The sequence below is a fragment of the Trichomycterus rosablanca genome, chromosome 11 (assembly GCF_030014385.1).
Source record: "Trichomycterus rosablanca isolate fTriRos1 chromosome 11, fTriRos1.hap1, whole genome shotgun sequence".
NCBI classification, from domain to species: domain Eukaryota; kingdom Metazoa; phylum Chordata; class Actinopteri; order Siluriformes; family Trichomycteridae; genus Trichomycterus; species Trichomycterus rosablanca.
In genome coordinates, this window is record NC_085998.1 from 33,766,314 (window position 1) to 33,791,272 (window position 24,959).

The 24,959-nt window shown below is 39.5% G+C and overlaps 2 protein-coding genes across 8 annotated transcripts in view; one reads left to right on the forward strand and one right to left on the reverse strand.

Annotated features, from left to right (window-relative positions):
* Positions 1 to 662: 662 nt before the first annotated feature.
* On the reverse strand, positions 663 to 12,955 carry mlycd (malonyl-CoA decarboxylase). Its single transcript, XM_063004231.1, has 5 exons — positions 12,405 to 12,955; positions 8,440 to 8,552; positions 7,768 to 7,924; positions 7,520 to 7,672; positions 663 to 2,252 (listed from the first exon to the last, which is right to left on the reverse strand). Exons 1-5 carry the CDS (start codon positions 12,948 to 12,950, stop codon positions 1,707 to 1,709), a joined length of 1,515 nt encoding a protein of 504 aa, XP_062860301.1. The 5' UTR covers positions 12,951 to 12,955; the 3' UTR covers positions 663 to 1,706.
* The window catches only part of zgc:173742 (DNA topoisomerase I, mitochondrial), a 42,331-nt gene continuing 29,288 nt past the window's right edge, over positions 11,917 to 24,959 (forward strand). Inside the window, exons 1-8 of one of the 7 annotated variants that reach the window (XM_063004225.1) lie at positions 11,917 to 11,992; positions 14,235 to 14,389; positions 14,759 to 14,874; positions 16,586 to 16,715; positions 17,768 to 17,840; positions 20,438 to 20,484; positions 21,263 to 21,385; positions 24,100 to 24,175. In XM_063004225.1, the coding sequence (XP_062860295.1) occupies positions 16,627 to 16,715; positions 17,768 to 17,840; positions 20,438 to 20,484; positions 21,263 to 21,385; positions 24,100 to 24,175 (408 nt within the window). In that variant the 5' untranslated portion in view covers positions 11,917 to 11,992; positions 14,235 to 14,389; positions 14,759 to 14,874; positions 16,586 to 16,626. Of the gene's footprint in view, positions 11,993 to 13,561; positions 13,832 to 13,885; positions 14,390 to 14,758; positions 14,890 to 15,802; positions 15,819 to 16,585; positions 16,716 to 17,767; positions 17,841 to 20,437; positions 20,485 to 21,262; positions 21,386 to 24,099; positions 24,176 to 24,959 lie in introns of those variants that run through there. The other 6 variants (XM_063004224.1, XM_063004226.1, XM_063004228.1 and 3 more) reach the window with 6 other exon arrangements.

Consider the following 24,959-nt stretch of genomic DNA (forward strand, 5'->3'; position numbering starts at 1 on the left):
TGGAGTGGCTGAAACACACCATTACTAACACGTTACACTTAAACACCTGAGCTTAAGAATTAGTAGATGTGTCCACATACTTTTGGCTTCGAGAGGTTTCACACATTCTTCTCATGTACTCATGGGTTTTTCTCTCTGTACTTATGCTTCCTCACACCTCCCAAAAATATGCCCAGGGGTGGCTTGGTTATTCCGAACGATGCCTCTTGGTGTGAATGGGCCAGTGAGTGAATATATACTGTATTTGGCAGCACAATTTTTTTATTGGCACTCTGTGCATGGTGCGTCTTGACTTGCACCCATCTGGGTGGCTCATGGCAAAAAAAAAAAAAAAAAAACTAAAAATATGGAATACATAAAATAAAATGCCAAATAAGCAAACAATAGTTTACTGTAATATTAATTAAAAAAAATAGTTTATTAATAAAAATTAATATAGTAATATTACTAAAAACTTTTTAAATACAAACGCAAAATTAAAACTATAAATATATATATAATACAATATATATATATATATATATATAAAAAATATATATATATATATGTTAGTAATTAATTAATTCTAACCTTTTGCCACATACAGGACCTAATATCATCAAAGCATTCATGCTAATAATCAAACTAATAAAAAGGTAATTAAAAGAAGGAATTAGAAAGTATTTATTTGAAAAAAATAAACTTTAATGAAATGTAAATAATAACTACACATTTAAAATAAAATGTATTATGTATTTGACAAAAACAGAAATGTGTGTTGTGTCTTAATCAACAGGATTACATAGAAGAAAAGACAAGTAATGTTAGTGGCACTTCCTCTGTTATAGTAGGCACACATATATCATGATATGAGGTCAAAAAGCAAAGAAGTATACACAAAACATTAGAAATAACCCAAAATAAAATGATTTGAAGTGAACTTAAGATCAGATATTTTGTAGTACATATATAATTAACTGTGTAATTCAAGTTTTAAGTATTTGTTCTTGACCAATATCAGTGGCCAGACTTTAAATGCTTTTGTTATTAAATGAATGGGCACAAATCCCATAGACATACTTGTATGTCTTGTGAGAAGCCTTCTCAGAAAGGCTGTTGTTATATCTGAAAAAATAGAATAGAAATGAATAGAAAGGTCAACCTATTCTAACACCATTTAGAATAAAAACCATTTGGCTTTGAAACAGGATGTCCAACAAGCTCATGGACAGTAACCCAATACTTTTGGCTACATCACCACATAGTATTTACGACCCTGACTTATCTAGACGTGTATGTACAAAAGAAGAAAGGCTGTAGTGTTTAGTTTGAATGAAATACTGTTTGAATATTTAAATTTTCAAATGTAAAAAAATATATATATTGACGCAAAACACCCAACATCTTACATGCTAATGTATGAACACAAGTGTGGTTTGCAAATTTACACAGTACACAATGTAGAAACGCTACGTTTAGGCACATATGTCAAACTCATGTATAATACACAAGATTTAATGGTTAAACAATGCAAAAACACTTTGTACATCCAGCCCTCTAAGGCTTTAATTAAGTTATTATTTACATTAATAATTACAATTTACATTGATTTTATTAGAGACACAAACTCTTTAGTGCAGACCTGTGTTGTTTGGATGGATTGATGTTTGGGATGTCGAACAGGTCTAGAGTTCTCAGTTCTTTATTAATGTTTGTTCTTGCAGAACTCAGAGTTTGCTATTCATCTGGAACTGCGACACCAGGCTCAGCACTTGCTCTGAAGCTGTAATGACTTTGTTCTGCAGATAGGTTTTGCTGTTGGCACTTGTTTCCTGCAGGAAGTACCGGTAGTTTACCATCATGCCACATGAGCTAGCAATGCCCCTGGCGCTGGTATCGGCATGCCAGTTGAGCCTCCACAGCATGGCACCGTTCTGCAGGTGGAAGTTGGCCACAGGGTTGAGGGCATAGCCGCGGCGCTTCTCGCCGTACAGGTACCAGGCACACAGACGCATCAGTACAGGCTCCAGAGCCTGCAATAGCCTTTCAGACCGATGCCAGTCTCCAGAGGTAATGAGGGAACGCAGAGCATCGAGGGCAGAAGTGCCAGGTAATGCCCCTGTGACCTCCTCTACTTCTCTCCACTCGTGCTCAGTGAGCAGCTCAGACGCTCTGCCTTCCTTCCTGTACTGGGACAGGAAACAATGGAGCCATGAGGTAAAGCCTGGAATCGGAGAGAGGCTGGAGAACTGAGACATGTGTGGAAACTCACTCTGTAAAGAGAGGCAAACGGGTAGAAGATTAGGACAGGCTATCCCAAATTCATGGCTCGTTATATAGTCAAAAGTATGTAGACACCTCAGAATTTATGGTTGTGGCTTGTACTTGTTCTAGTAGAGAGAACTCATCATGATATAGCATTCAATGACCAACCTGTATGCAGACTAATAAGTCTAAACAAAAACTATTTTATCCTGGTGGCACCACTGGTGCTCAACCAACACAGTACACTATAATTAAACCCTATCGAGTCCATCTGGGCCCAGTTGCAGAATCTTGCTTCATCTGCCTTGCCAGTTATGCCCAGCAGAGGAGGCAAAGAGGCACAAATGACAAGTCACCTGTGCCTTGTTCAGTGTTAATCCGCTCCAGGTGGGAATGTTTCTACAGAGCACACTCACAAACTTGCCAGCTCCTTTGTTGGCAAACCTGCTTTTTTCTGGAACTGTGATGCATAAATCCATGTTAAATCCAGCTGAGGTGCTGCAAATGCATTGCTGTCCCCCGTTTGTTCAGAGGGTTCCCTAGTTTTCCTTTTTTCAGAGAATTGGGTAGTCATAATGTGACAACCAGTTTTCAGTTCTGCTCTATCCCTTTTCTATCCAGTTTCTCCATTGCGGGCTGTGTCTTTCATTTGTTACTTTGTTTCTGTTATTTTGGCCACCCTCTTTATTTCTCCACTGTCCCTTTTTGTGAGTGGCTTTTTAGCCACAGTATTGTTCTATCTTGGTTAAGCATCCTGCACTTTTTAGTTCTTGCAGGCGCGGGGGTTCACCTCGCGCTTTAATAGCGAGGCGCAATCGTCTCTCTTACGTAACTCTTACTGTTTGGTCAATGTGCTGAGGTGGAAAAATACACAGAGTAGCATGATATCATGTATGTGCTCAGGATTTCTGTATGAATCAGACAGCACACAAGTCGGAAGAGGTGTTTGCTAGCCTGCGGCTCATCCCTGCCAGTAAGGGTGTTGTCTTAGTAAACAGCAACAATGCAAAAACTAAATGAATAAAATCCCATTGTTTTTGTAGTAATTCCACACACTTTCATGTCGAGAGCACATGATTTTGCACTGCAATGATTGAACAAAATGGTCATGAACTTCTTAAATCAGGACCAATCCAACGCATTTCATGATGTCTTTACAGCCGGAACCATTCAGACAGCCTCTCGTGTGCACGGCTTGCTATTTTACAGCTCTGATTTAGCACTTTTAAATTTCCACTCAGCCATATCAACACCTCCGCTGTTCTTTTTGCTTCACTTCACTTAGACCTATACAAAACATAGCCACTCTATCTGACACACTCGAACTCACTCCCCTCATCTCCGCTGTCTATTTTTAAAAGCCCCGGCAAAGCAAAGCCAAAAGTGTTAGACTAGCCTTTTAAGAGGGAGTGTTTAAATCTGTTCTTTACCCCCCTCTCAAATTTGCTATCGTTTATCAAGGGGCTCTCCATCACCCACGTGAGGCAAAGTGAGGATAAGTGTGTCTGGGGGTCATTTTATATTCATCCGCCAAATTTACTGCCTGTCCTTGGTCAGCAGGATTAAAAGAGCTGGAAAAAAGGAAGGGACGGGGACGGGGACGGGGAAGGAATGAGCTGGAAAATGGGGATCACATGAGTACAATGCAGGAAGACAACTAGCCACTTTTCTCCGCCTACTAAATCACAGAATGACCTTTTATACCCACTCCCTTATCTTACATCCATCATTGTTGCTCTAGCCCAGTGGCAGAGTGAGTTACCTTCACCCCTCTGTGTGCAGTCAGAATCACTGCACTATGCTAACATTAAAATTTACCAAAAATTAGGCTAGACTGTTATTATTGCTATGTATTAAATTAGACGATATACACTGTATGGCTAAAGGTATGTGGAAACTTCTCCTAATAATGAAGTTTAGGTGTTCCAACCATTCACTGCTATTATTATTAAGTGTTGTCAAGTTGATTCCATCTCCTGGGACCATATGAAGTGTTTCTCCAGAATATCCCATCTCCTGTTTGGTCTGCAGGCTTCTTAATGGCCCATTCATCTTGTTGCTATCTGTCCTCTTTCTCCTTCACTTTACTCTTCCAAGCATGTCTTTCCAATGAATTGGTTCTTCTGAAAATGTGTCCAATGTAACAGAGCTTCAGTGAGAGTTTAGGTTTGATTTGGTTGATCCTCTTTGCTGTCCAAAGTGCTCGAAAGTCTTTGCTAGCACAAAGGTTAAAAGGCATCAATTTTCTTCCAGTCCCGCTTTGTTATTGTTCAGCTTTCATATCCATAAAGAACCACAGAGAAGACGCTAATCTGGACAATTCTGATCCTTGTTTGAAAGACTGGCACTTGGCAGAAGAAGGTCTTGTTTTGGATTTCTTGACTGCTGAATCCTTTGCTTTAAAAAATAATCTATTGCTAACAATAATTTAAATAAAAAGGCGAGTTCATATGCGGATCAGCTTTGGGTAGGGAGAGCCACACCCTGATCAACGCGTTATTCCTCAACCCTGTGCAGGCGCCATCAATCAGCCAGCAGAGGTCTGAATTGCCTCAGTTATGAGGAGTGCCTATCCGGCTCCCACTCCGTATAAACAACAGCCAATCGTTGTTCATGTAGGCGCCCAGCCCAGACGGATGAGCTGAGTTTTGAACTGACGAGTTCGAAATGTCAGCTCTGGTGAATCATTTAAATTTTAAAATGAAACTTTTTCCCCCCAACAATACAAGTCCTCCATGCAGCATCATTATAACTGACACACATTATACAGACAAATTACACAACCACCTCGTTCACAAGTACGAATCGCACCACTACGGATCATCTGCATGGTATAACAGCCATCAGCCCTGCACTTGCCCCCATCTCATTTCCCCTGCAGCAGCCCTGCTCAGTGTTGGAGTGTGGCGAGAGCTCTCCCGAGAGCTCTTAACAGGGCTTAACCTCCATTACACAAACAGCCACTCTGCACTTTATTTCATCAGCATTTTCCATGAAGCAAAAAGTCATCTAAATCCATAAACCTGAGCGCCTCTTGTTTTTCTCCCTCCGCTTCAATTCTGTTTCCATCCAGTAAAGTGAACGCACAGCAGCGAGCGTACAGCTCTGACACGCTACATTTCCTCTTTTGGTCTGATGTCATTAAGGCAGCGGGAACTCGGCGGTTAAGGTACTGGCCTAGTAATCTGAAGGTTGCTGGTTCATGCTGCACCAGCGCTAATTTGCCAATGTTGGGCCCCTGAGAAAGGCTATTAACCCTCAATTGCTTGCAATAAATTTGGATGAAATCTCTGCTAAATGCTATAAATGTCAAATTAAGAGCCTGCCCTTTTATTTGTTCGTCTCTGAGCTGAAATGTAATGGCATGTGAAAGCCACGTTGAACTGAATGCGACATAATTGCTGGGACATCGAATTTCAAAACCAGGGACATTAATATGGAATAAGTGCACATATGTAGCTATAGTAGCCTCCACTCTGCTGGAAAGGGTTTCAGCGTGTTTCTGGAGTGTGTCTAAAGAAATCTGCGCCCATTCAGTTAAAAGAACATTGTTAGGTTAGGTCAGAAGATGCTCGGGTGTTGAGGCAGTCTATTACAGAGGTTATCTGAGAGTGAATATTAGTGGTACTATCAGCTGGCTGGGCGTCTATACAGACGTGTTCGCTGCCCAGTGATTCCCCTTTAAATAAGTTCTATGAAGTTGGGGCTCAGGTGGCGCAGCGGTAAAACACGCTAGCACACCAGAGCTGACATTTCGAACTTGTCGATTCAAAACTCAGCTGGGCTGGGCGCCTACATGAACAACGATTGGCTGTTGTTCATACAGGGAGCCGGGACCTCATAACTGAAGCAATTAAGACCTCTGCTGGCTGATCGATGGCGCCTGCACAGAGTCAAGGAATAATGCATTGATCAGGGTGTGGAGCCACATACACAAAGCTGATCCGCATATGAACTCGCCTTGTGCAGGTGAAAAGATGCAGCCGGCTACTGCACACGTGTCGAAGAGGCATGTGTCAGTCTCGCACTCCTCAATCAGGGTCGGGGATCGGCATCAGTAGAGAGGAAGCATAATGCAATTGGGTAATTGGATACGCTTAAAAAGTCTGGAGTAAAAAAGGAGAAAATGTATAAACATGAAAAAAGTTCTATGAAGTTAAATAGTTAAATAGTTCTATAGGCAAACTTTTAATACAACTATTTAGTTGGTTGGAAGGAGTGCAGTGTGTTATCATTTTGCTCATTTCTCTTCCTTAATGGAGGAATGTTTGTAAAGCTAAAACAAGCAACACTGTTTTGTGCCGTTAAAAGCAAAGCCCACATAGTTTAGCTCAGTCTCTCCTACCGTCACTCAGTATTTACCATCGTACCGTTCACCTCTTGTCTAGCCTCATGCCTATCATAATCGCTTCTGCCCACTCAAATGTGTCTTCTTCTCTGACCTCAGGCATTTTAATTGTTATTCCATCACTACATAGTCTGCAGGTAATTACAAAAAATGACAACAGTGTAATGCAAGACTAATGGAGTCGGCTTCTGAGCACGACTTCTTGGAAATACACTTGTAGACCTAATTAAATTGCAGTAGACGTCAGCTTAGTTTCTACGTTACTACTTACCATACACTTTAATTTGCTACATTTTTTTTTTTTTGCTGCACACATATTTAGAGGTCAACCCAGCGGATTGCTCTGGTCTGCATACCTGAACTGATGCTCTTACTGACGCAACCCTTCTTATTTTATCCTTAATTTATACAGGCTTGGTACTTGCACTGAGAGGGCACTGACAAGTTCACCTCCCATGCCCCCCCACCACCATCCAGACGCCCAACAATCCAGGTTTTGAATCTCAGCTTGCAGGGTGGTGTGGACGATGTGTTGGCTAGCGTATTTCACCGCTCCGCCAATCAAGTGCTTTTATATCATACATTAAGCCCCTTAAATAAATCTGTAGAACAACTTTTTTGGACAGTTTTTTGCAAATGTACAAACATGATCTCAGTCAATCATTGGTCTCGGTCAACCAATTGGAACTGGTAAGAATGCAAAGTTGTTGCCAGATGTTACTGCCCAAACTCACTTATGTGGCTAAACTGGGGTGTATTTCTAGTCAAAGGATAAGAGAGAGTGCCTGCATATTACTGCCCATGTTTAACGAATGGATATATCCATAGTTTATGAGTGTCCACATACTTTTTGTATATTATAAACACAATGCTGTGTTTGATCATAACAGAAAAGAAAGAACTTTCTAACAATGTCATGTCACTAACCTGCAGCTCTCGCACCACCCTCTTGATTAGGTAATTCCCGAGGTCCACACCCTGAAGGCCAGTTTGGGTGGAGGAGATGGAGTAGAAGATGGCAGTGCTGATCTTCTCCACCTCCTCTACTGCATCCAGAGTGGTAAACTCTCTCACGATACTCTAGAAGCAAAAACATGAACAACACATCTATTCAGACCACACTATAAAACTGACCTGATGAATAAAGAGTGCGCTGAGTGAGGGTGCCTTCTTACCTGGATGTTATCTGAAATGTCCTGTGTGAGCGCTACATGTAAGACCACCAGAGGTTCTCCAGGCATCGATGCATGTGTGAAGACATAGCAGCGTCTGTAAGGTCCAACCCTGCGTTTAATGTCGGTCCAGTTACGCACCGGGTGAACTGCCTCATACCTGTAAGTGTGAAGACGTTATTCAACCCTGAAATTCATCTGCATGGAGGTCATCACATGCCCCTCACATTGCCTGGAATAGTGCTAGATGCTCATAAGGTCTGTTTTTGTGCACTTTCCACTGCCATGCTGAAAAGAATTTCTCCACTGGATTTAGAAACGGGGAATATGGTGGAAGTTACATCACTACAAAATGTGGGTTGTTGGTGAACCAGTGTTGAACCAGAAGGACAGGTCTAATGTGTCTTGAATCAACACCAGCTGAGGATGAAACTGGTATATTGTTTATACTCTGACTAATGATTGATGTTTCTTCTAATTGGGTCTGCACAGGTGCAATATAGGTAAGACTAACTGGTAATCACAGTTTAGTTTAGAAGTTTAGAAGAATGGAGTGTTGTTTTTAAAACTGTGCGCAAAGCTCTATTATGTGTGTATAAAATGGAGAAAAACTATAATCTTTCATTTCATTTCTGAACAATATAGAACACTTTGTTATTTGCATGTGCTTCTTACTGGCTGATCTTCTGAAGGAGCTCACATGGGGACTGCCAAGTGATTCTCTCTAGCCGGAGAAGCCCAACGGAGAACCATTCAGACAGCAGGCTCTTCAAAGTGCTGTTCAGATCCTAGAAAACACAACATTCAGTGAAGTAATACAAAAGTGTCTCGATGTACAAATGTATCCATGACTGTTTAACAAAGTAATCTGATAATAGGAACACTTTGTAGTCCTGGTTGGGGCCGATCTGAAGCCTATCCTGAATTAGACCTGAATGGGATACCAGTTTATTATAGGGCATCACACACTCATTAAGATCAAGAAACTAATTTGAAGTAGCTGAAGCATTTCTAGAACAAAAAGTATTCCAACAAATGCAGGATGAGTCAAACTTCCTAAAGATAATATACAGTATAGGATCAAACCCAGGGCCCTGTTGCAGTAAGATACCAACAATGTCAGCTGTGCTGCAGTGTCAACCAACTGTGTATGTTTCCACTGAAAATGAATTTCATTTCTGACCTTTAAAGTCAAATGTCTGGTTGTCGGATGTGGATATTTTTCACGGAACGGGCTGGGATATTGAAGCTAAGACTCACAAATACAGATGCGATACATGGTGTTACGTGAACCTAGCCATTGTGGGGGGGCACATATCAGTGCACCCTTATATTCAGTCTTGCCTTATTAGACATGATCAAGAAACTGTCTGGTCTGAAGCGCTTTATATAATTTCACGCTGCTTGGAAGAGTTTTCCTTCCTGTCAGTTTCAAGTTCAGGCTCATCTATTGACCGTGCACATCTTAATCATCCTTCAATCAGGATGTAATAAAGCTTTTAAGGATGTTATTAAGTGTAATCCAGTTTGAATGTCAGACTATGTATAAAGCTAAATTAAATAAGACTGTAATCAAAAGACATATTAAGAGGTTCAATCTCTTCTGGAATGAAAATGACAGCTGAAGTTTGAAAAGGCAGAACAAATTATAGCAATGTAATTGCAGGGACGTCCTCAGTATGGACGGTACACTTGACATGGCAAGAAGTCCCAGCCTTTTGAACCAGTAAAAAGCATACGCTATACTTTTCCAGTCTGTTTTTTAAACTAAATCTAAATACTTTCAGAAACATGTTTTTGCTGCTTCAATGCTAAAACACATACATACAAATTAGTGATGCCAATGGTTAATGATGGCCAATAACCGACAAAGACTTCAGTGTTCGACTAATGCTGGGGTTTAAAAATGTCATTTAAATTCATTTTGAACAGCTGAGGCTACAGCTCACCAACAGTGCCCATGCACCAGAGCATTTTTTATATTATTTATAAAAATTAAAATCACAAGCTGTTTTAGCATGAGGTCGGACTGCATGTTCAACTCTGCAAATGTGGATCTCTGTGTAGTGTTATGTTTTAACAGAAAGGATTGAAATTTTGGATGATATGCGATGAATTTGAATCATGTCTCAGTATAAAGGTAGAGTTCTGCCTAGCATTTGATTATAACTATAATAATGTTGTCAGGAAAAGCTTTAGCATCCAGGCTGCTTCTTTATTAATTATGATTAGCATGTTTCGTTAGTGCTTAACAGGGACTGTTCACTGCAAATCTACATTCTTGAATGCTGAGCTGTTTGCTGACAGTTTAGTGTTCTACATTACTGTCATGTTCACGGGTATGCTGTTTTTTTATTTAACAAAGACTTGGTACTATGAAACTGTAATGTGTGTTATATACTGATTGAATGCTATAAGCTTGTTAGTTATATTGGTTATTGGCTGATTACAACATGTACAGTCTAAGTAGCATGATGGCTCATTTGCACAATCTACCTCTTTAGGTTCAGCTGTAATCCCCAAATTATTTAGGAACTAATTTTATTAGCACTGCAAAAAAGGTAATAAATATTATCCATACTGATGTGCAGACACCCATTTTATTGTGAACATGTGAAGTCCAAATCATAAAATACATCTGTCTGAAAACATAAAAAAAAAAAAAAAAAATTTAAATGTCACACATCTGTATGTAGATAGCTAATTATGAAAACATTCTTGGACAGCACACCACCAGTGCATCAGAGTCTGACCATTTTTATTACCAGATCATTAAATCTCACTACTAGATGTTTTGAACACCAGCAAAACAAAGAATAACCCCACACTTACACTGACATAGTAATAACACTGACACTGTGAGGGGCACCATTGCTCAATTTGTACTGCGTATGTGGGGCAAAAGTCACACAGCGTGTGTTCATGTTGCTTTAAGGTACATTGGGTAAAGGGGCACTGCTGACGTTATGTAAGCACTATCAGGCATGTCAACATTGTCCAAATGCCAGCCAGTGGAACTGGAGCATATGACTATTTTATATTTATAGCACACATTGTGCTTTCCTAACAACACATACTGACAATACCTGCAGCACTGAGCAATAAAAGAGGGAATGGGTGCAATTTTGGGCCTAGGTGACCTACACCAATCTGATCATGCCCTGTCCTACCAAATAGAGCATCATAAGATCCAAGCCATTTTGCAAGAGTGTCTGCCATGTTTTCATTGTGAGCAATGAAGTGGTGAAGTGTATTTGGGGGCGTGTCTGTTATATGGCTGGCAAAAACAAAAAGTAAACAAGCTGGCCTATCACTGATCATTCTTTTTTGGCGTTTGGATGGTGCAGTGATCTATTACGCTAGGCCACCACCTATAAGATCCGTGTCTGATTCTTAGCAGTGCTATCAGCCGTTTTGCTGTCTACACAGGCATGATTGGCATGATGAGACATCTTGGGTGGGGAAAGGAAGGGGGAATGGTTGAAGCCCTGGATGGATTTTGAACGTTGCACTGTCATCATTTAATATTTTTACTTTATTTGCAGTGGAAAAAAGAAATATTGACCAGTGCAACTATAAGCTCTTGTGTTCAAATACCAGCATTGCTATTAACCAGCCATGCGCCTACACAGACATGACCGGCTGTGTGTCTGTATGGGTGGTGTTATACAGATCACATTTAATAATCTGCTTTACTTGTTAAGCTACTCAAATGTCCAAAGCACACCATAGTACTCTGTATGTAGGGGAAAAGTCACTCTGTGTCAGTCCACTGTAACTTTTCAACCCCATGCAACAGGACACCGAGGGCTAAGTGGGTGAAGGGGCACTGCTTATGTCATGTACTTTTCAACACTTCAGCACTTCCTAAACACCAGCTAGTGGTGACATACCATCACAGTTTTATAGTATGCTTTAAAAAAATGCTTTAAAAATCATTGAGACGCAAGACACGGCCCTGCGATTGATTGGGTTTGATCCTTGCCTCCGGTCACTGTTTGTGAGAAGCTGTGTAAACTCTCTATATGTTTGCAATTTTTCATCTGACTACACTAAATACATCTCTGACATCTGCAAAACATGCAGAAGGTGGACTGGCTGCACTGACAGTGTGTTTTCTTGCCTTGCAACCAGAGTTTCCAGATGGCATCAACCCTAACCATAGATGCAATCATGAACATGGATAAAGCAGTTAAAAAGAAGTAAATTAATTATTGTAGGTGTGCAGGTAAGTAACAAATGTGGTACCATGATTTTGTTTGGAAACGACAAAAGAAAATGTCCAGATACATAGTGAGTAAATACTGTGGTATCGAATATTTTAAGACATTGCCCATGCCCAATGACTTTTAATCATTTTCACTGTTAATGACATTGGTTCTACACCATTATTCTAATCTGTGATAATAATGATGGTTGGTATAGGGACAGTGTAGCCTAACTGTTAGGGTACTGGACTAGTAATCAGAATGTCACTGGTTCAAGTCCCACCACTGCCAAGTTGCTGTTGTTGGGCCCTTGAGCAAGGCCCTTAACCCTCAATTGCTTAGACTGTGTACTGTCCCAGAAATGTAAGTCGCTTTGGATAAAAATCGTCTGCTAAATGCTGGAAATGTAAATGTAATGTAAATGGTATTTACCCTTAAATGTGGACTGTCAGTGATTCTACTGGTCATTTCCAGTAGATCAGCTCGGAGATCCACCAGGAACTTGACTCCCCCCTCTGCCCTGCTGATGTGACAGAGTAAATGTTTGTATCTGGGGGTTAAACTGTATCTCAGTCTGTCTTCTGCCTGTAAAATAGTAGCCAGGTCCCGCATCTGTGTATCTACCAGCCTGCGTGCCATGTCCGACACCCCTTTGTGATCTACTCCATACTCCCGCGATAAGATCTCCAGAAACTCCAGTCTCTGCTCCTTATCCAGCTTTCTGTAGAAGTGCATGAAGTCCCAGCTGCTAGAGTCGGGGGGTGGAGGTGACTTGTCTCGGGTCTCATAGGTGGGTACAGGTGGCACTGTCCTGCGCAGGAGCTCCTCCATGTCCCTCATGGCTTTCTGTGTTGGTATAGAAGAATAAGAGCGACTGATACAGCTCAGTGTGGAGCTTCGGACTGGTTTAGAAACACAACAGTGTCTCCAGGTTCGTGTGAAAGCGCACAGAGCTAAACCTAAACGCATAGTGAGCATGGCACCCTCCGAATATAAACAGTGCCCTCAATGCCAGGACCAAAATAAACCCGCTTCTCCTTCCTCATTTAATGCGCTTCCGGGTTCTTCTTAAAGGAACCGCACTCATTTTCTTTTTTCCCTCTTCTTGTTGATGACTCAAGAACAAAACCATGATATAAACTTCAAATAGTCATACAAAAGTCATCTGTTTTTAAACTTTAAAGCCAAAGGGAGATTTAAAAAAAATATATACAAACACATAAACCCATACATATACAGTACATGTATATACAAGCATTTACATGGCAGTAGTGGGGCTTGAACCAGTGACCTTCTGATTACTAGTCCAGCACCTTATATATACTGTACATAAACATACACATATACTAAAAAGAGCAATAAAACAACTGCTAAACAAGTATTTAAATGCAGTAACAACCTTAAAAGTAATCACCATAAGAAAAAGAAAAATAACTGCACTCAATTCAAACAGTCCAGCCTGCGTTTTTCCAAAATAATTCTCTTAAAACATTTCAAATCTAAAATTACAACAAAAAAATGTTGTTAAATCTCAAGGAAATAAAGTGAAAGGGCTTCTAGCCAAAACAGGGTATCACACACTTTCTGCAGTCTACATTTTATTTGGAATTTTTTACTGGATTTCAGAAAGTGTGACAGTACATAAGCTTTTTTTCATTGGAAACTTGTTAACTTAATTTTTAATAATAATAATAACTGGAAGGAGGCCCCGGGGTAGACCCAGGACCCGCTGAAGGGACCCGCATGGGAATGCCACGGGATCAGACCAAAGGAGTTGGGAGAAGCTGCATGGGACAGACACCTGGGCTTCTTTGCTTACCCTATTACCACCTTGAACCTAAAATGGATAAGCAGAAAAGGTGATGATGAATATTATTATTTAATTTTAATTCCAATATTATATGTTGTCTGTCAATATCATTGTCACAGTGAATGCAGAGCCTATTTCAGGAACTTAATTAGATAGGTAGTGGTGGTTCAACAACATTTATATCTAAAACTACAATAATTTTTTTTATTGTAAGGAAATAAAGTGTAGGGGTTTCTAACCATAACAGGGCACCAAAAACTTGCTGCAGCTAATCTACATTTTATTTGGAATTTTTTACTTGATTTCAAAAATTGTGAGAGTACAGTTTTTTTTATTACAAATTGTGTCAACTGGTTAATTTTACTGTGTAGAATTTGTAGCTGATTCTTACTCCTCTTCCTCATCTTTTTCTTCTTCTTAATATTATTTTTTATCATAATAATTACTGGAAGGAGGCCCCAGTGTAGACCCAGAACCCGCTGGAGGGATCCGCATGGAAACACTTGGGGATCGGACTGGAGGAGCTGGGAGAAGCTGCAGGGGCCAGAGACACCTGGGCTTCTTTGCTTGCCCCATTACCACAGTGCAGTGACCCTAAAATGTGATGGTGAATATTATTATTCAATGTTTATTCAAATATCATTGTCACAGTAAATGCAGAGCGTATTTTAGCAACTTAATTAGACAGGCAGTGGTGGTTCAGCAAATAAAGTATTGGCCTAGTTGTCTAAATGTCTGGGTTTAGACAACATGCCACAACTCACAGACGGTGATTAAAGCTAATAATTCAACCCAAGTCACCAGTAATCGTATTGTCCTCCACTAAATGTTGTTAGGTGCTGCTTGCTGATGCTTTTTTTTTTTCATTTATTATACCCCATTAATTAAAATGTCTTTAATGAATTATTATAATTAATTGTTGTTGTTGTTGTTGTTATTACGAATATGTTGTATTAGTAAAAGTGTCGATCTGCAGATAAAAAGTTTGGACCATCCTGGGCTAAACAGAGTTTAGAAATATCAGAGCAGTTCCACAGTGGGAGCACCTCAGTCCTGCTGCTGCTGCTTTCACCTGGAGCTTCACTGTCACCTGTAAGTGTGAGACACGTGTGAGTGTTCAGTATTATCTTATCAAATCCATTCATTTATATCTGTAATTTTGCCTCTTACTCGATATTTAGACAGAAATAGTTTAAACCTACATTTTCCTTTTATTTTATATGTTTTAATCATTGTAACACGTTTTCGTCCATTTGATTGACGGTTTGTAATCAGACCTAGCTAACTGGTTATTAAGTGAGCCACTTATTTGGGTATATTAAACAAATTTTACACTTAATATGGCATTTTATTTTAAAACAACCAAACGCATCTAAACTAAAAACACTGAATTAATTATGAATTAATTATAGGCCATGGTTTGAGCAAGGGGAATTGAGTTTAAGATTTAGGCGGAATTACAATCATCCTCGTACAGCCTGTGTAGGTGCACTTTATTAAGTTTGAAACAGTGGCATTTAGACCATATGTAGTGTACCTTATTTCCAATCAAAAGTTGTTTGGGATTTAGCCATACGAAGTAAACCTTGGCAACTCATATAGCGTAAAAACGTCTATCCTCTGAATAGTTGGTGTTAAAAAAGAAAAAATCACGATCAATTAAATGCATATATAATGTAAAAATACGTTATTAAAAGAAATTCCTAATTGAAATGGGAAAACGGGCCAAATCCCAACTGGCGTCAGCCTTTCTCTGCAAGTGTTTTACTAAACCCTACCTAGTGTACTAAATGCATAGCAGAACTTTATTTGTGATTCAGCCATATAAAGTAGGTTTGATAATGGTTTATAAGAAGATGTTTATTCAGCGAGAAAATGTATAAAAGTTTAAGTTTTTTAGTGTTTAAAAACTGAAGAATACACTTCACACGCGAGCATTTTACACGCCCTATCTAGGGGGCTAAATGCCCAGTTGAAAGCTATTTGGAATTAAACCATACACATGAAACTGCAGCCATGCGTTGAGCGTCAAAACTGTAAGTTAGTTGCTAATCTAACCTAATCGCGTTTTTGGCAATAATTAGGTAAAATCTAATAAATGAAACGCTCATGTAAAATGTAATCAGGGTAATTTGGACCAGTAAACGGCCCCTTGCTTCCTATGTTGAAAATTAAATGACATTCTAGAGCATTCTTCACCACCAAAATAAAACTAAAGCTGCTTATGATGTATTATTAACCCAGTGTACCTTTCACAACCCATAAAACCAAACACTAATAGTAAAGCTAATAGTTTATGCAGAGCTGAATGTAGTCTGAATCCCAAATTGCTGTTTTCCCTGCATATGTGCCCCCCCATGAAGAACAATTGGCATTTACATGCTACTTCATGAACAGTTAGGAGGTGATAATTTAGAAGGGTAGCATGCAATCATTTATTGAATTGTCTAAGTTTATCTTAGACAATTGGATTAGCTTATTGTTATTGGTAAATTAGACTCCCTATAAAAGGTGCACCAGATGATTCATGAGACAGCAGAAGGTCCCCCTCCAATAAGGCGTGTGTTTTCTCCACCCTGAACTATTAGGGAATTACCTGGAAATTATAAAGGATTACACATTGCTTGACTTTGATCAGGGACCTTAAACAGGACTATAGACGCATCCCAATTTGTTTAGATTAGATGCACTATGTTAAGTTATGAAAATAGCTTTTACACCATATGTGGTGCAATATGTAACCAATAAAGAGCAGTTTGTTATTCAGCAAAGATGATATAATTTTATTTGTCTGCATTTTTAGCTGTATCCACATTTAAAGGATTTCTGCCTGATTTTTGAACAATGACTCAAGAAGACAAAGCAGAGAAGGCCAATCTGAAGAAAGCCAAAAAAGCCAAGAGTGATGTGCATTCTGGTGAAGACACTAAACTGTGAGTAGAACTGAAGAAGTTGTTTTTTTCTTTTTAAGCTTACACTTAGACAGTAGTATCAGTCAGATCACTGGTAATAGGAACAGTCTAACCTTGTACCTCTGGTGCAATTTATTATTTGTTTAATTTTTGGGTTCGGTAGTCTGGTTCCAAATTGAAACTTCTGATATCCTCAGTTCCAGGGCATCAAAACTGCTCTACACAGCACATGTGACGTGACATCAGTCCATTGTCCTCAGTCCTAAGCCCTTGCTTACTGTAAGGGGGGTAGCGTGGTACCAAATTGAAACACTACTTTCATAGTTTGCAGCACTTAACTCAGGGATTTAGCCAGTGAAACATCAGTTATTTGTCTTGGTGACTCCCTAACCATTGAGCATTAATTTAAGTCAAAACATGGGTTTATCCATATCCATGGAGGTGTTTTTTCCAGGTCACCTCCTAAAAAACAGCTCCATATCTTTAATCCTGAGTTAACTTTCAGCTTGTTTTTGATGCCATACACTTTTTACTCAACACCATGTTTATTGAAGTATTTGCTAATGAACTGAGTGTAACTAGGACTTAACAGCATTACAAACAACAGCTGAGCGTTATTATACACAACAGTATGTTTGGCGGCAGGAACGCCTTCTGTGTTGGAACCAGAGACAGAGACAAATTGGTCTCGTGAATAAATGATCTGCACCAGCAATCGTTAATCTAACCAAAGTGCGAAGTGAGTGGGTGGAAGATTGCATTCATTATCTACAGCATTGTACTTCATCTTTTTATGAATAAATTAATTTACCGTGATATCTCAGGCATGATATGGACAGAAACATGCAGACAAAATCATTCATCTCTGGCTCTCGTAATTAATTCATGCAAAAGAAGTACAGACACCTGTTACCGTCAGAAACGGCGCGAGTGCGATGTCAGGCTGGCATGCTGTCACATACTTAAATTAAAAGAGAAAATACAACCTATTTTCATCTCAGCCTGTGAACATTTTTCTTTTTTCCTGACTTTTTTACTATTTAATATTGTTTCATTTTTCTTTCTTGGCATAGTGGCAAATATAAGAAGATGAAAGTTAAAACCAAAAAGAAGTCTCAGGTCGAAGAGGAGATGAAGCAGCAGAAGGTAGATTTGTTTTTAGCCTTGAAGTTTTCTTACCTCACTCACTTATCTACACTAGCTTTATTCTGGTCAATGTTGCAGTGGTTTGAGAGTCCTTTCTGGGAATACTGGGCGCAGGGCCAGAGCTCATCCTGTATGCATTGCTAATCTGTTGTAGGGTCCTCACACCTACTGGCAGTTTAGGCCCCATAATGCTCAGTGGTAACATCTGTTTCAGCACAGACATAGCAAGATTTGGCTTTGAATTGGGATGAAATAGAGCATAGTGATGCTCAGCATTTTTTAACTGGCCCCAGCACAGGGAGAATGTTTTCCAGAACACCTGCAAGAAGTCTTAAACTTCCAAATTGCCTTAACCATATTATTTTGTTTATTTTAAAAGGTGTTTTGATGCAGTGTTGTGGTTTTTGCATCTTTTCTAATGCTAATTAACTCTAAGCCACAATCACCTGACAGCTTCTCTACAATTCTTATCAATTCTTATTATTCCTGTCAGAGCAGGGTTTGTGTGACAGCGTAGCACTTAAATCATATATTATTAAAAATAATGTTGCAATCTTTTGGCTTCCCATTGAAAAGTGCACTGTTACAGCTGCCACTTTTTATTCACCGGCTGGCAGTGAGAGCTCACGCACAACTTTCGTGAAGTCATGATGACTTTCCATGGAACCTGGCAACCCTGGTGACCGTGTTTTTGAACCACAATATGTTATGTGGCTGTATCAGTCCCAAACCCAGCTACGATGTGGGTCGAGTTATCTCTTTGATGCATTTGACCCAGTGTATGCCAGTCATTAAAGCCGACCTCCTGAAATTTGTCCTGAAACGTGTAAACAGGAACTGAGAGTAGCCAATTTACCTGCTGGCAAATGTAGGGAGACTGGAGGAAACACAGCTAAGAAAAACATAATTAACTCCTTGCAAGCAGTAATGAGACGAGAATTAAACCCACGAGCCTGGCGCGGTGCAGCATGGCCACTAGCATGCGGCACAGTTTCCTGTTTACATCTTAATTAAATACAGTTCAATAGTATAGTTGAAATTAGCTTTTCTTTACCATTCCATGCTTATCGAATTGCTCAGTCCATAATAATTAACTTTATTGCTTTTCGATTCCGACTAAGCCACATTGTCTGTAAACGTAATTAGTTCCGCACATACTGAGGCCTTGATCTTCACGCATTTATGAGCTGCAAGTGTGAGTGATGCAGCTTTGCCCTCATGTCGTTGTCTCCTGTCAGTTGGGTATTTTTGACACTGGAACACGATGCCCTTTGGCAAGCAGCTCGCCTCATGTGGCACCGATAATGTTGCCATCCAGTCACAGCATGAGCATTCAGCGTTGAATTTCTCCTTCATGCGTCAAACTGTCAGCTGCCTTTCTGTGACCTACCTGTAACCAGTAGAATCCCAAAACCAAAAATGGTTCCAGTATATAACCTAATATGATCCTGGAGAGGATAGCAGTGGGTCTGGAGACTGTCCTGTTAACATATGAATATAGATTATACTGTATTTACTGTACTCAGGTGGCATAAACATGGGTTTGGAATATGTTCCATTACATCACATACTGATTTACATTTGGTAACTGTGGATCACATTGCGGTACACTAATCATTTTTTGGAAAGTTCCCAAAACCAGTTTTACATGACTTTGTGCTTTATGACATGATTCATTACCATGCTAGTGAGAGCCATGATGAGACTAAATTGTGGCCATAACAGGAAACACTGGTCGTCAACAACATGCTGATCTGCTGGGGCGTTCAAACACGGGCCAGATTCTAATAGGGGGCCCAGTGTGTGCCAGATATAATTTCCCATACCGGTACACCACTACCAGCTTGAACTGTTAACACAAAGCAGGTTGCATCTATGGATTTGTGGTGTTCACACCAAATTTTGAGATTTATCTGTCCAGGTTTGGTGACCCTGTGACCACTGTATTTAATTTAGTTATTTAAAACAAGGGACCAGATCAAAAACATACATCTGGCCTAATGCACTAGCCTATCGCTGTGGAGATCCGAGGTCAAATCTGCATATTTTTACATGACGCAAACTGCAAGGGTGGCATGGTGGCTTAGTGGGTAGCACTGTCGCCTCACAGCAAGACGGTCCGGATCCTTTCTGTGTGGAGTTTGTATGTTCTCCCTGTGTCTGCATGGGTTACCTCCAACAGCCCAAAGATGTGAAAGTAAGGTGAATTGGAGACACAAAATTGTCCATGACTGTGTTTGACATTAAAGGCTTGAACTGCTTAGTCTTGTGTAATGAGTAATTACCTGTCCTATCATGAATGTAACCAAAGTGGGTAAAACATGAAGTTAAAATCCAAATAAATAAAATAAAAGCACAGCAGTTATACAAGTGAGTATGATTCCAGGTGAATTACTGTAATGATTTTCAGAAAAAATAAAATAAACAAACAATAGATAATTAAACGTAAATGTGTTCTGCAGCTAAATGTTTATTGGACAATGTAAGTAGGATGTACCTATTTCAGTCAAATCATATATAGAATAAATGACCAGCCATTAGCCTTATTGGTTGTCTACTGTCTGTATTAATATATATTTGTTTCTTTTTGTTTGAAGAGCCCTAAACAGGAGAACACAGACTTTGAATCAGTTGATGACACAAGGTACTGAAAAAAACTTTCCTCTGGTTGTGGCTATTAATTAAATAATTTCCCATTTTGTCTGTTTTGCTAAAACCTTCAGCTGTAAAGCAGTCAGCATCTGGATTTGGCAATTCCAATCCCAATTCCAATCCATATCTGCCCTTGATTCTGATGCATTGTGTACTGATGCTCATAGACGATAGCCATCCTGATTTGCCGGCTACATTAACTGTCTTTTAGGAAATTAATTTCTTTATTAGTGTGCAGGTTGATAAAACCTCAATACAGGAACTTGTTTTTCCTGTGAAACAGAACGAGACTGAAGTCTAAATTTTGCACTCTCGCCACCTCACACTGATGAAATGTATTTTTAATTACAGACGGCCACCATCCAAATAGATTTTCTAAAATTGACCCTGCTGCTGATTGCTGGAGGAAGGCAGATTTTTAGAGGTCAAGTGTTAAAATGCTAAATTTTTTTGGTGCATTTCTACTTTGGCATTAGCAGAGCCAGATCTGAAATCGAGTGCACAGGTCACTGTTATGCTTAATGGAATTAATTGATAAAGTTTAGTCACTCCTCAGTTCCTGCTTCAGTCTCAGCTTTCTTTTCTACTATTCCAGCATCTAATTGCTCTAATTATCAGCACTAATAAGGCATTTTTCTTTAATTACTGTAATTAAGTTCTTGCCATTCAAGAAATGATTGGTTGTCTTAGTATTTCAGAGTGTAATAGACCTCTAATAAGCTTTATTTTATTCCTGTCCTTTTCTTTCTGGCTGGCACTGTGATAAACAGGCTCATGTTAAAAGTAAAGGAGGAACCAGATGATGGAGACTTCATGACTGAAAAGAAAGGGAAGAAAAGGAAAAGAAGGCAAGAGTCCGTTGATGGCGGTTCTTCCTCTGCGGCACATTCTATGTAAGTGATACGGTTCATCCTGCATTATTGATACATACACAGTAAGCGGTAACAAGAACAGAGCTGTAGAAAAAGTATTTGCCCCCAATTGTCACATTTAAATGTTTCAGTTTGATTTTTAAAAATTGATTTTAAGACCGAAACAACACAAGTAAACACAAAAGGCAGATTTAAAATGATCATCCCATTTATTAAAGATTTGTTCTATATCTATTGTTCTATATCAAAACCTATATCATGCATTTAACAAAGTAATTGCAACACTTGGCATTAATCAAAGATTTGAGAGATGCACCTTTTAAATCGCTGTGAAGGAATTTTTGTCCACTTTTCATTACAGAATTGTTTTACTTCAGCTACGAGGGGGTTTTTCCGGCATGAACTGCCCTTTTTAAGGTCTTGCCGCAGCATCTCGATGGGATTCAAGTCAGCACTTTGACTTTGAAACCTTGTTTTTGCTATTTTGAACCACTCTCATACCGCTGACTTGTGGCTTTTCCTCCCTAAGGCTGAAGTCACATGATGCAGGCAAAAACGCTTTTGAACCGACTGTCTTTTTTTCAATGGAGTAAATTTGTTTACCTTGCCACTGTGCTACCATAAGCATTGCTGCCTCACTGCTCTGTTACTACCACTTGTCTCTGTACTCAAAGAAACATTCTTACTGTTTCACAAAATGCTAACCATGGGTTTGTGAGCAAAATACAGCATGGTGACTAGTGAGCTGTGAAATAGGAAGACCACATTTGGATCATAGATAGCTATCTCATGTTTACTAATCCTTGAATTACTTGTTGTGGCTTTTTAGCTTTTCAATAAGATTTAATTGGCTTGAGATTAGCGAAACAATGACATTTCATGCACGCACTTTATTCTTTTTTTGGGTTTTATCCTCTCATGTCAACAATGGTGTTTATTATTTCAAGTCTATTATTTCAAGCAGAAACCCCGTTTCATGTGAGCAAATGGCGCAAAAGGCTTAGCGTGTGAAAGCAACGTAGGACGTCTGTTCAGTGCCCAATTATGTTTTTTAAACTGTAATTGTTTTCCAAAATGCTGTTTTGTCCAATTCTGTGTGTCGTGTTTTGCTTTATAAGCTGAAATCATTTAGTGTAACAGTGGCTCGGTGGGTAACACTGTTGCCTCACAGTGAAAAGGTCTTGGGTTTGATTCCCAGGTAAAAGGGTCTAAGACCTTTCTTTGTGGAGTTTGCATGTTCTCTCCTTGTCTGTGTGTGGGTTTTCTTTAGGAGCTACGTTTCCTCCCACAGTTCAAAGACATGTATGTTAGGTGAGGTGAATTGGATATAGAAATTTGCCCATGACTGTTTTTAGTATTGAACTTGAACTGATAAATCATGTGTAACCTGTAACTCCCTGTACTGTCATAAATATAACCAAAGTGTAAAACATGATGTTAAAATCCTAGGATATAAATTAATAAGTAAATAGTGTTGCATGTTATAACAAAGGCAATTAGAAAGGATGCAATAACTTTTCTCCAGCTGGCAGAAGCAGTTGTTGCATATAGAAATACATCCCTTTTTCCAGCAGCATTACTGAGCCGCAACACTGCAAGCTTATTTTCTTTTTGTTTTGCTTTAGCAGTAGGAAATGCGTAGTCCGCATTTAATCCCATTCAACTCCTGTGGCTCGTGTTGCCAAACATAGCAGCTATTGTAGCAGAGCTAAATCGGTCTGTTCAGTTTACCGTAATCATCGCCTAACTTGCTTGTTTCCACCATGCTGCCTCCAAATATGTTCGTGTAAACAGAAATTTAACAAGTGAGTATGATTACCCTGCGATGTAAAAAACCCACTCGGCGTGCCATCTGTTTATAACACCTCTGTGTCGCTTTCATGTGGATGTACACTATATGGCCAAAAGAAAACACCTGTCCTAATTATTGTTCAGCTTTTTCAGCCGCACGCGTTAACAGGTGTATTATGTTAAATCTATTATATATTTCTAAATATAGCAACAGTTTGACCTTTTATTGATTATTAATGACTGTTCTCCATGCACAAAGGGAGGTTGAAGTTTGGTGTCAAAGCTTCTCAGTGGTCAGAGCCTTTCCAAATTGGAACTTCTATTGTGAGCCACAACCTTTTATCCAGCAACATGCCTTAATTTTTTTATTTATGCATTTTTTCTTTTTCTCCCAATGTACTCATTTAATTACTCAGTTGTATTTTCTCTACCACTTCAGTCCACTACCCTCCAACACAGGTTCTCATAGGGATTAGTATCATGTAAGGAGAGTCACACACTGATCTCCATTATTCCCTGTCTCTGTGCAGACACCAACCAGCCGAGGCCGCAACTGCATTAGCAATGAGGAATCCCTTTGGTGCTCTCCCACAGACACAGCCAATTCTGTCTGTTTAGGCATCTGTTGCTAGCAGGACAGAGATCTGAATTCAAGAGCTTGAGATCTCCGCAGTAGTGGGCTAAGGTGTTTTACCACTCTGCCACCAGTGCACCCTCACAAATGCTATTTTGGTGAAATGGCCACAAATTCCTGCAGATTTTCTTGTGGAAACCCTTCCCAGAAATGTAGATAATACGGCTGCAAGGAGGGCAATTGGGCATCATTGTTTTATTTATATTATACATTTCAGTAAAATGGTAAAATGATCTGCGTATTAATGTGTGCTACAATACAGTAAACTGTAGAGTTTTTGTTTGTTTTTCTTTGTACTACTGCCCAACAGGCCTAAGAAAAAGAAAAAGGCAGTACAGGATGGCGAAGGAGACTCTGGTGTTAAGAAGAAAAAGACAAAAGGAAAGGTAATTGACAATCCCAAGTATCTACAAGAGTGGCAAAACTATGAAAGACCTGAACCATGAAAGAGATATTTGACAAAGTTAAAGCTGGAACAGTACGCAAACATATGAAGGCAGACAAACCCAAACCTGAACAGTAAAGACTTTGATCTGATCCTTAGTTAAAATAAATATACTGAACGATCCTGCCATGGATGTAACAACTGTGTTGCCATGGGAGTTAAACCATTAAAAAAAAAAAAAACCAAAATCTTAATGCTCTTCCTGACAGTCTTCCTTAATACTCTTCCTGTTGATACATGCTCAGCAGTTGCCTACATTTATTCTGGGACAGATACAGACTAAGATGCAAATCAGCTTTCCTGGTTATGATTTGAATGATTCTAGTGCTTCCCAGTTTGATGGAACGCATAATAGTTTACAGTTTCAATACGACGCTCAGGTGACGCAGTGGTAAATTGCGCTAGTCAAGGTTTCTCAATGGATTAACAGCCTGTCTGGGGTGTTTTACTTCACTGCAGTCAGTGATGCAATTTCCCCCCTCAAATAGGCATGCAAAAGCATTTCTTTAAGCTTTATCTGAGAAAATTCCATCTGCCTAGTTCTCCTTGCATTTGGCACTTGGGCAATTCTGCACCTACATTGCGTGCTAAGGTGTAATCAGTAATACAAGTTATTTTAGTGAAGTGGGACAATTTAATGTCATCTAAAGCTATTTTTCTTAAGCCCCTTGGGTCGAATGGACCCATTTTTCATTTTTAATAAGGAATGGAACGTGTTGTTTTTT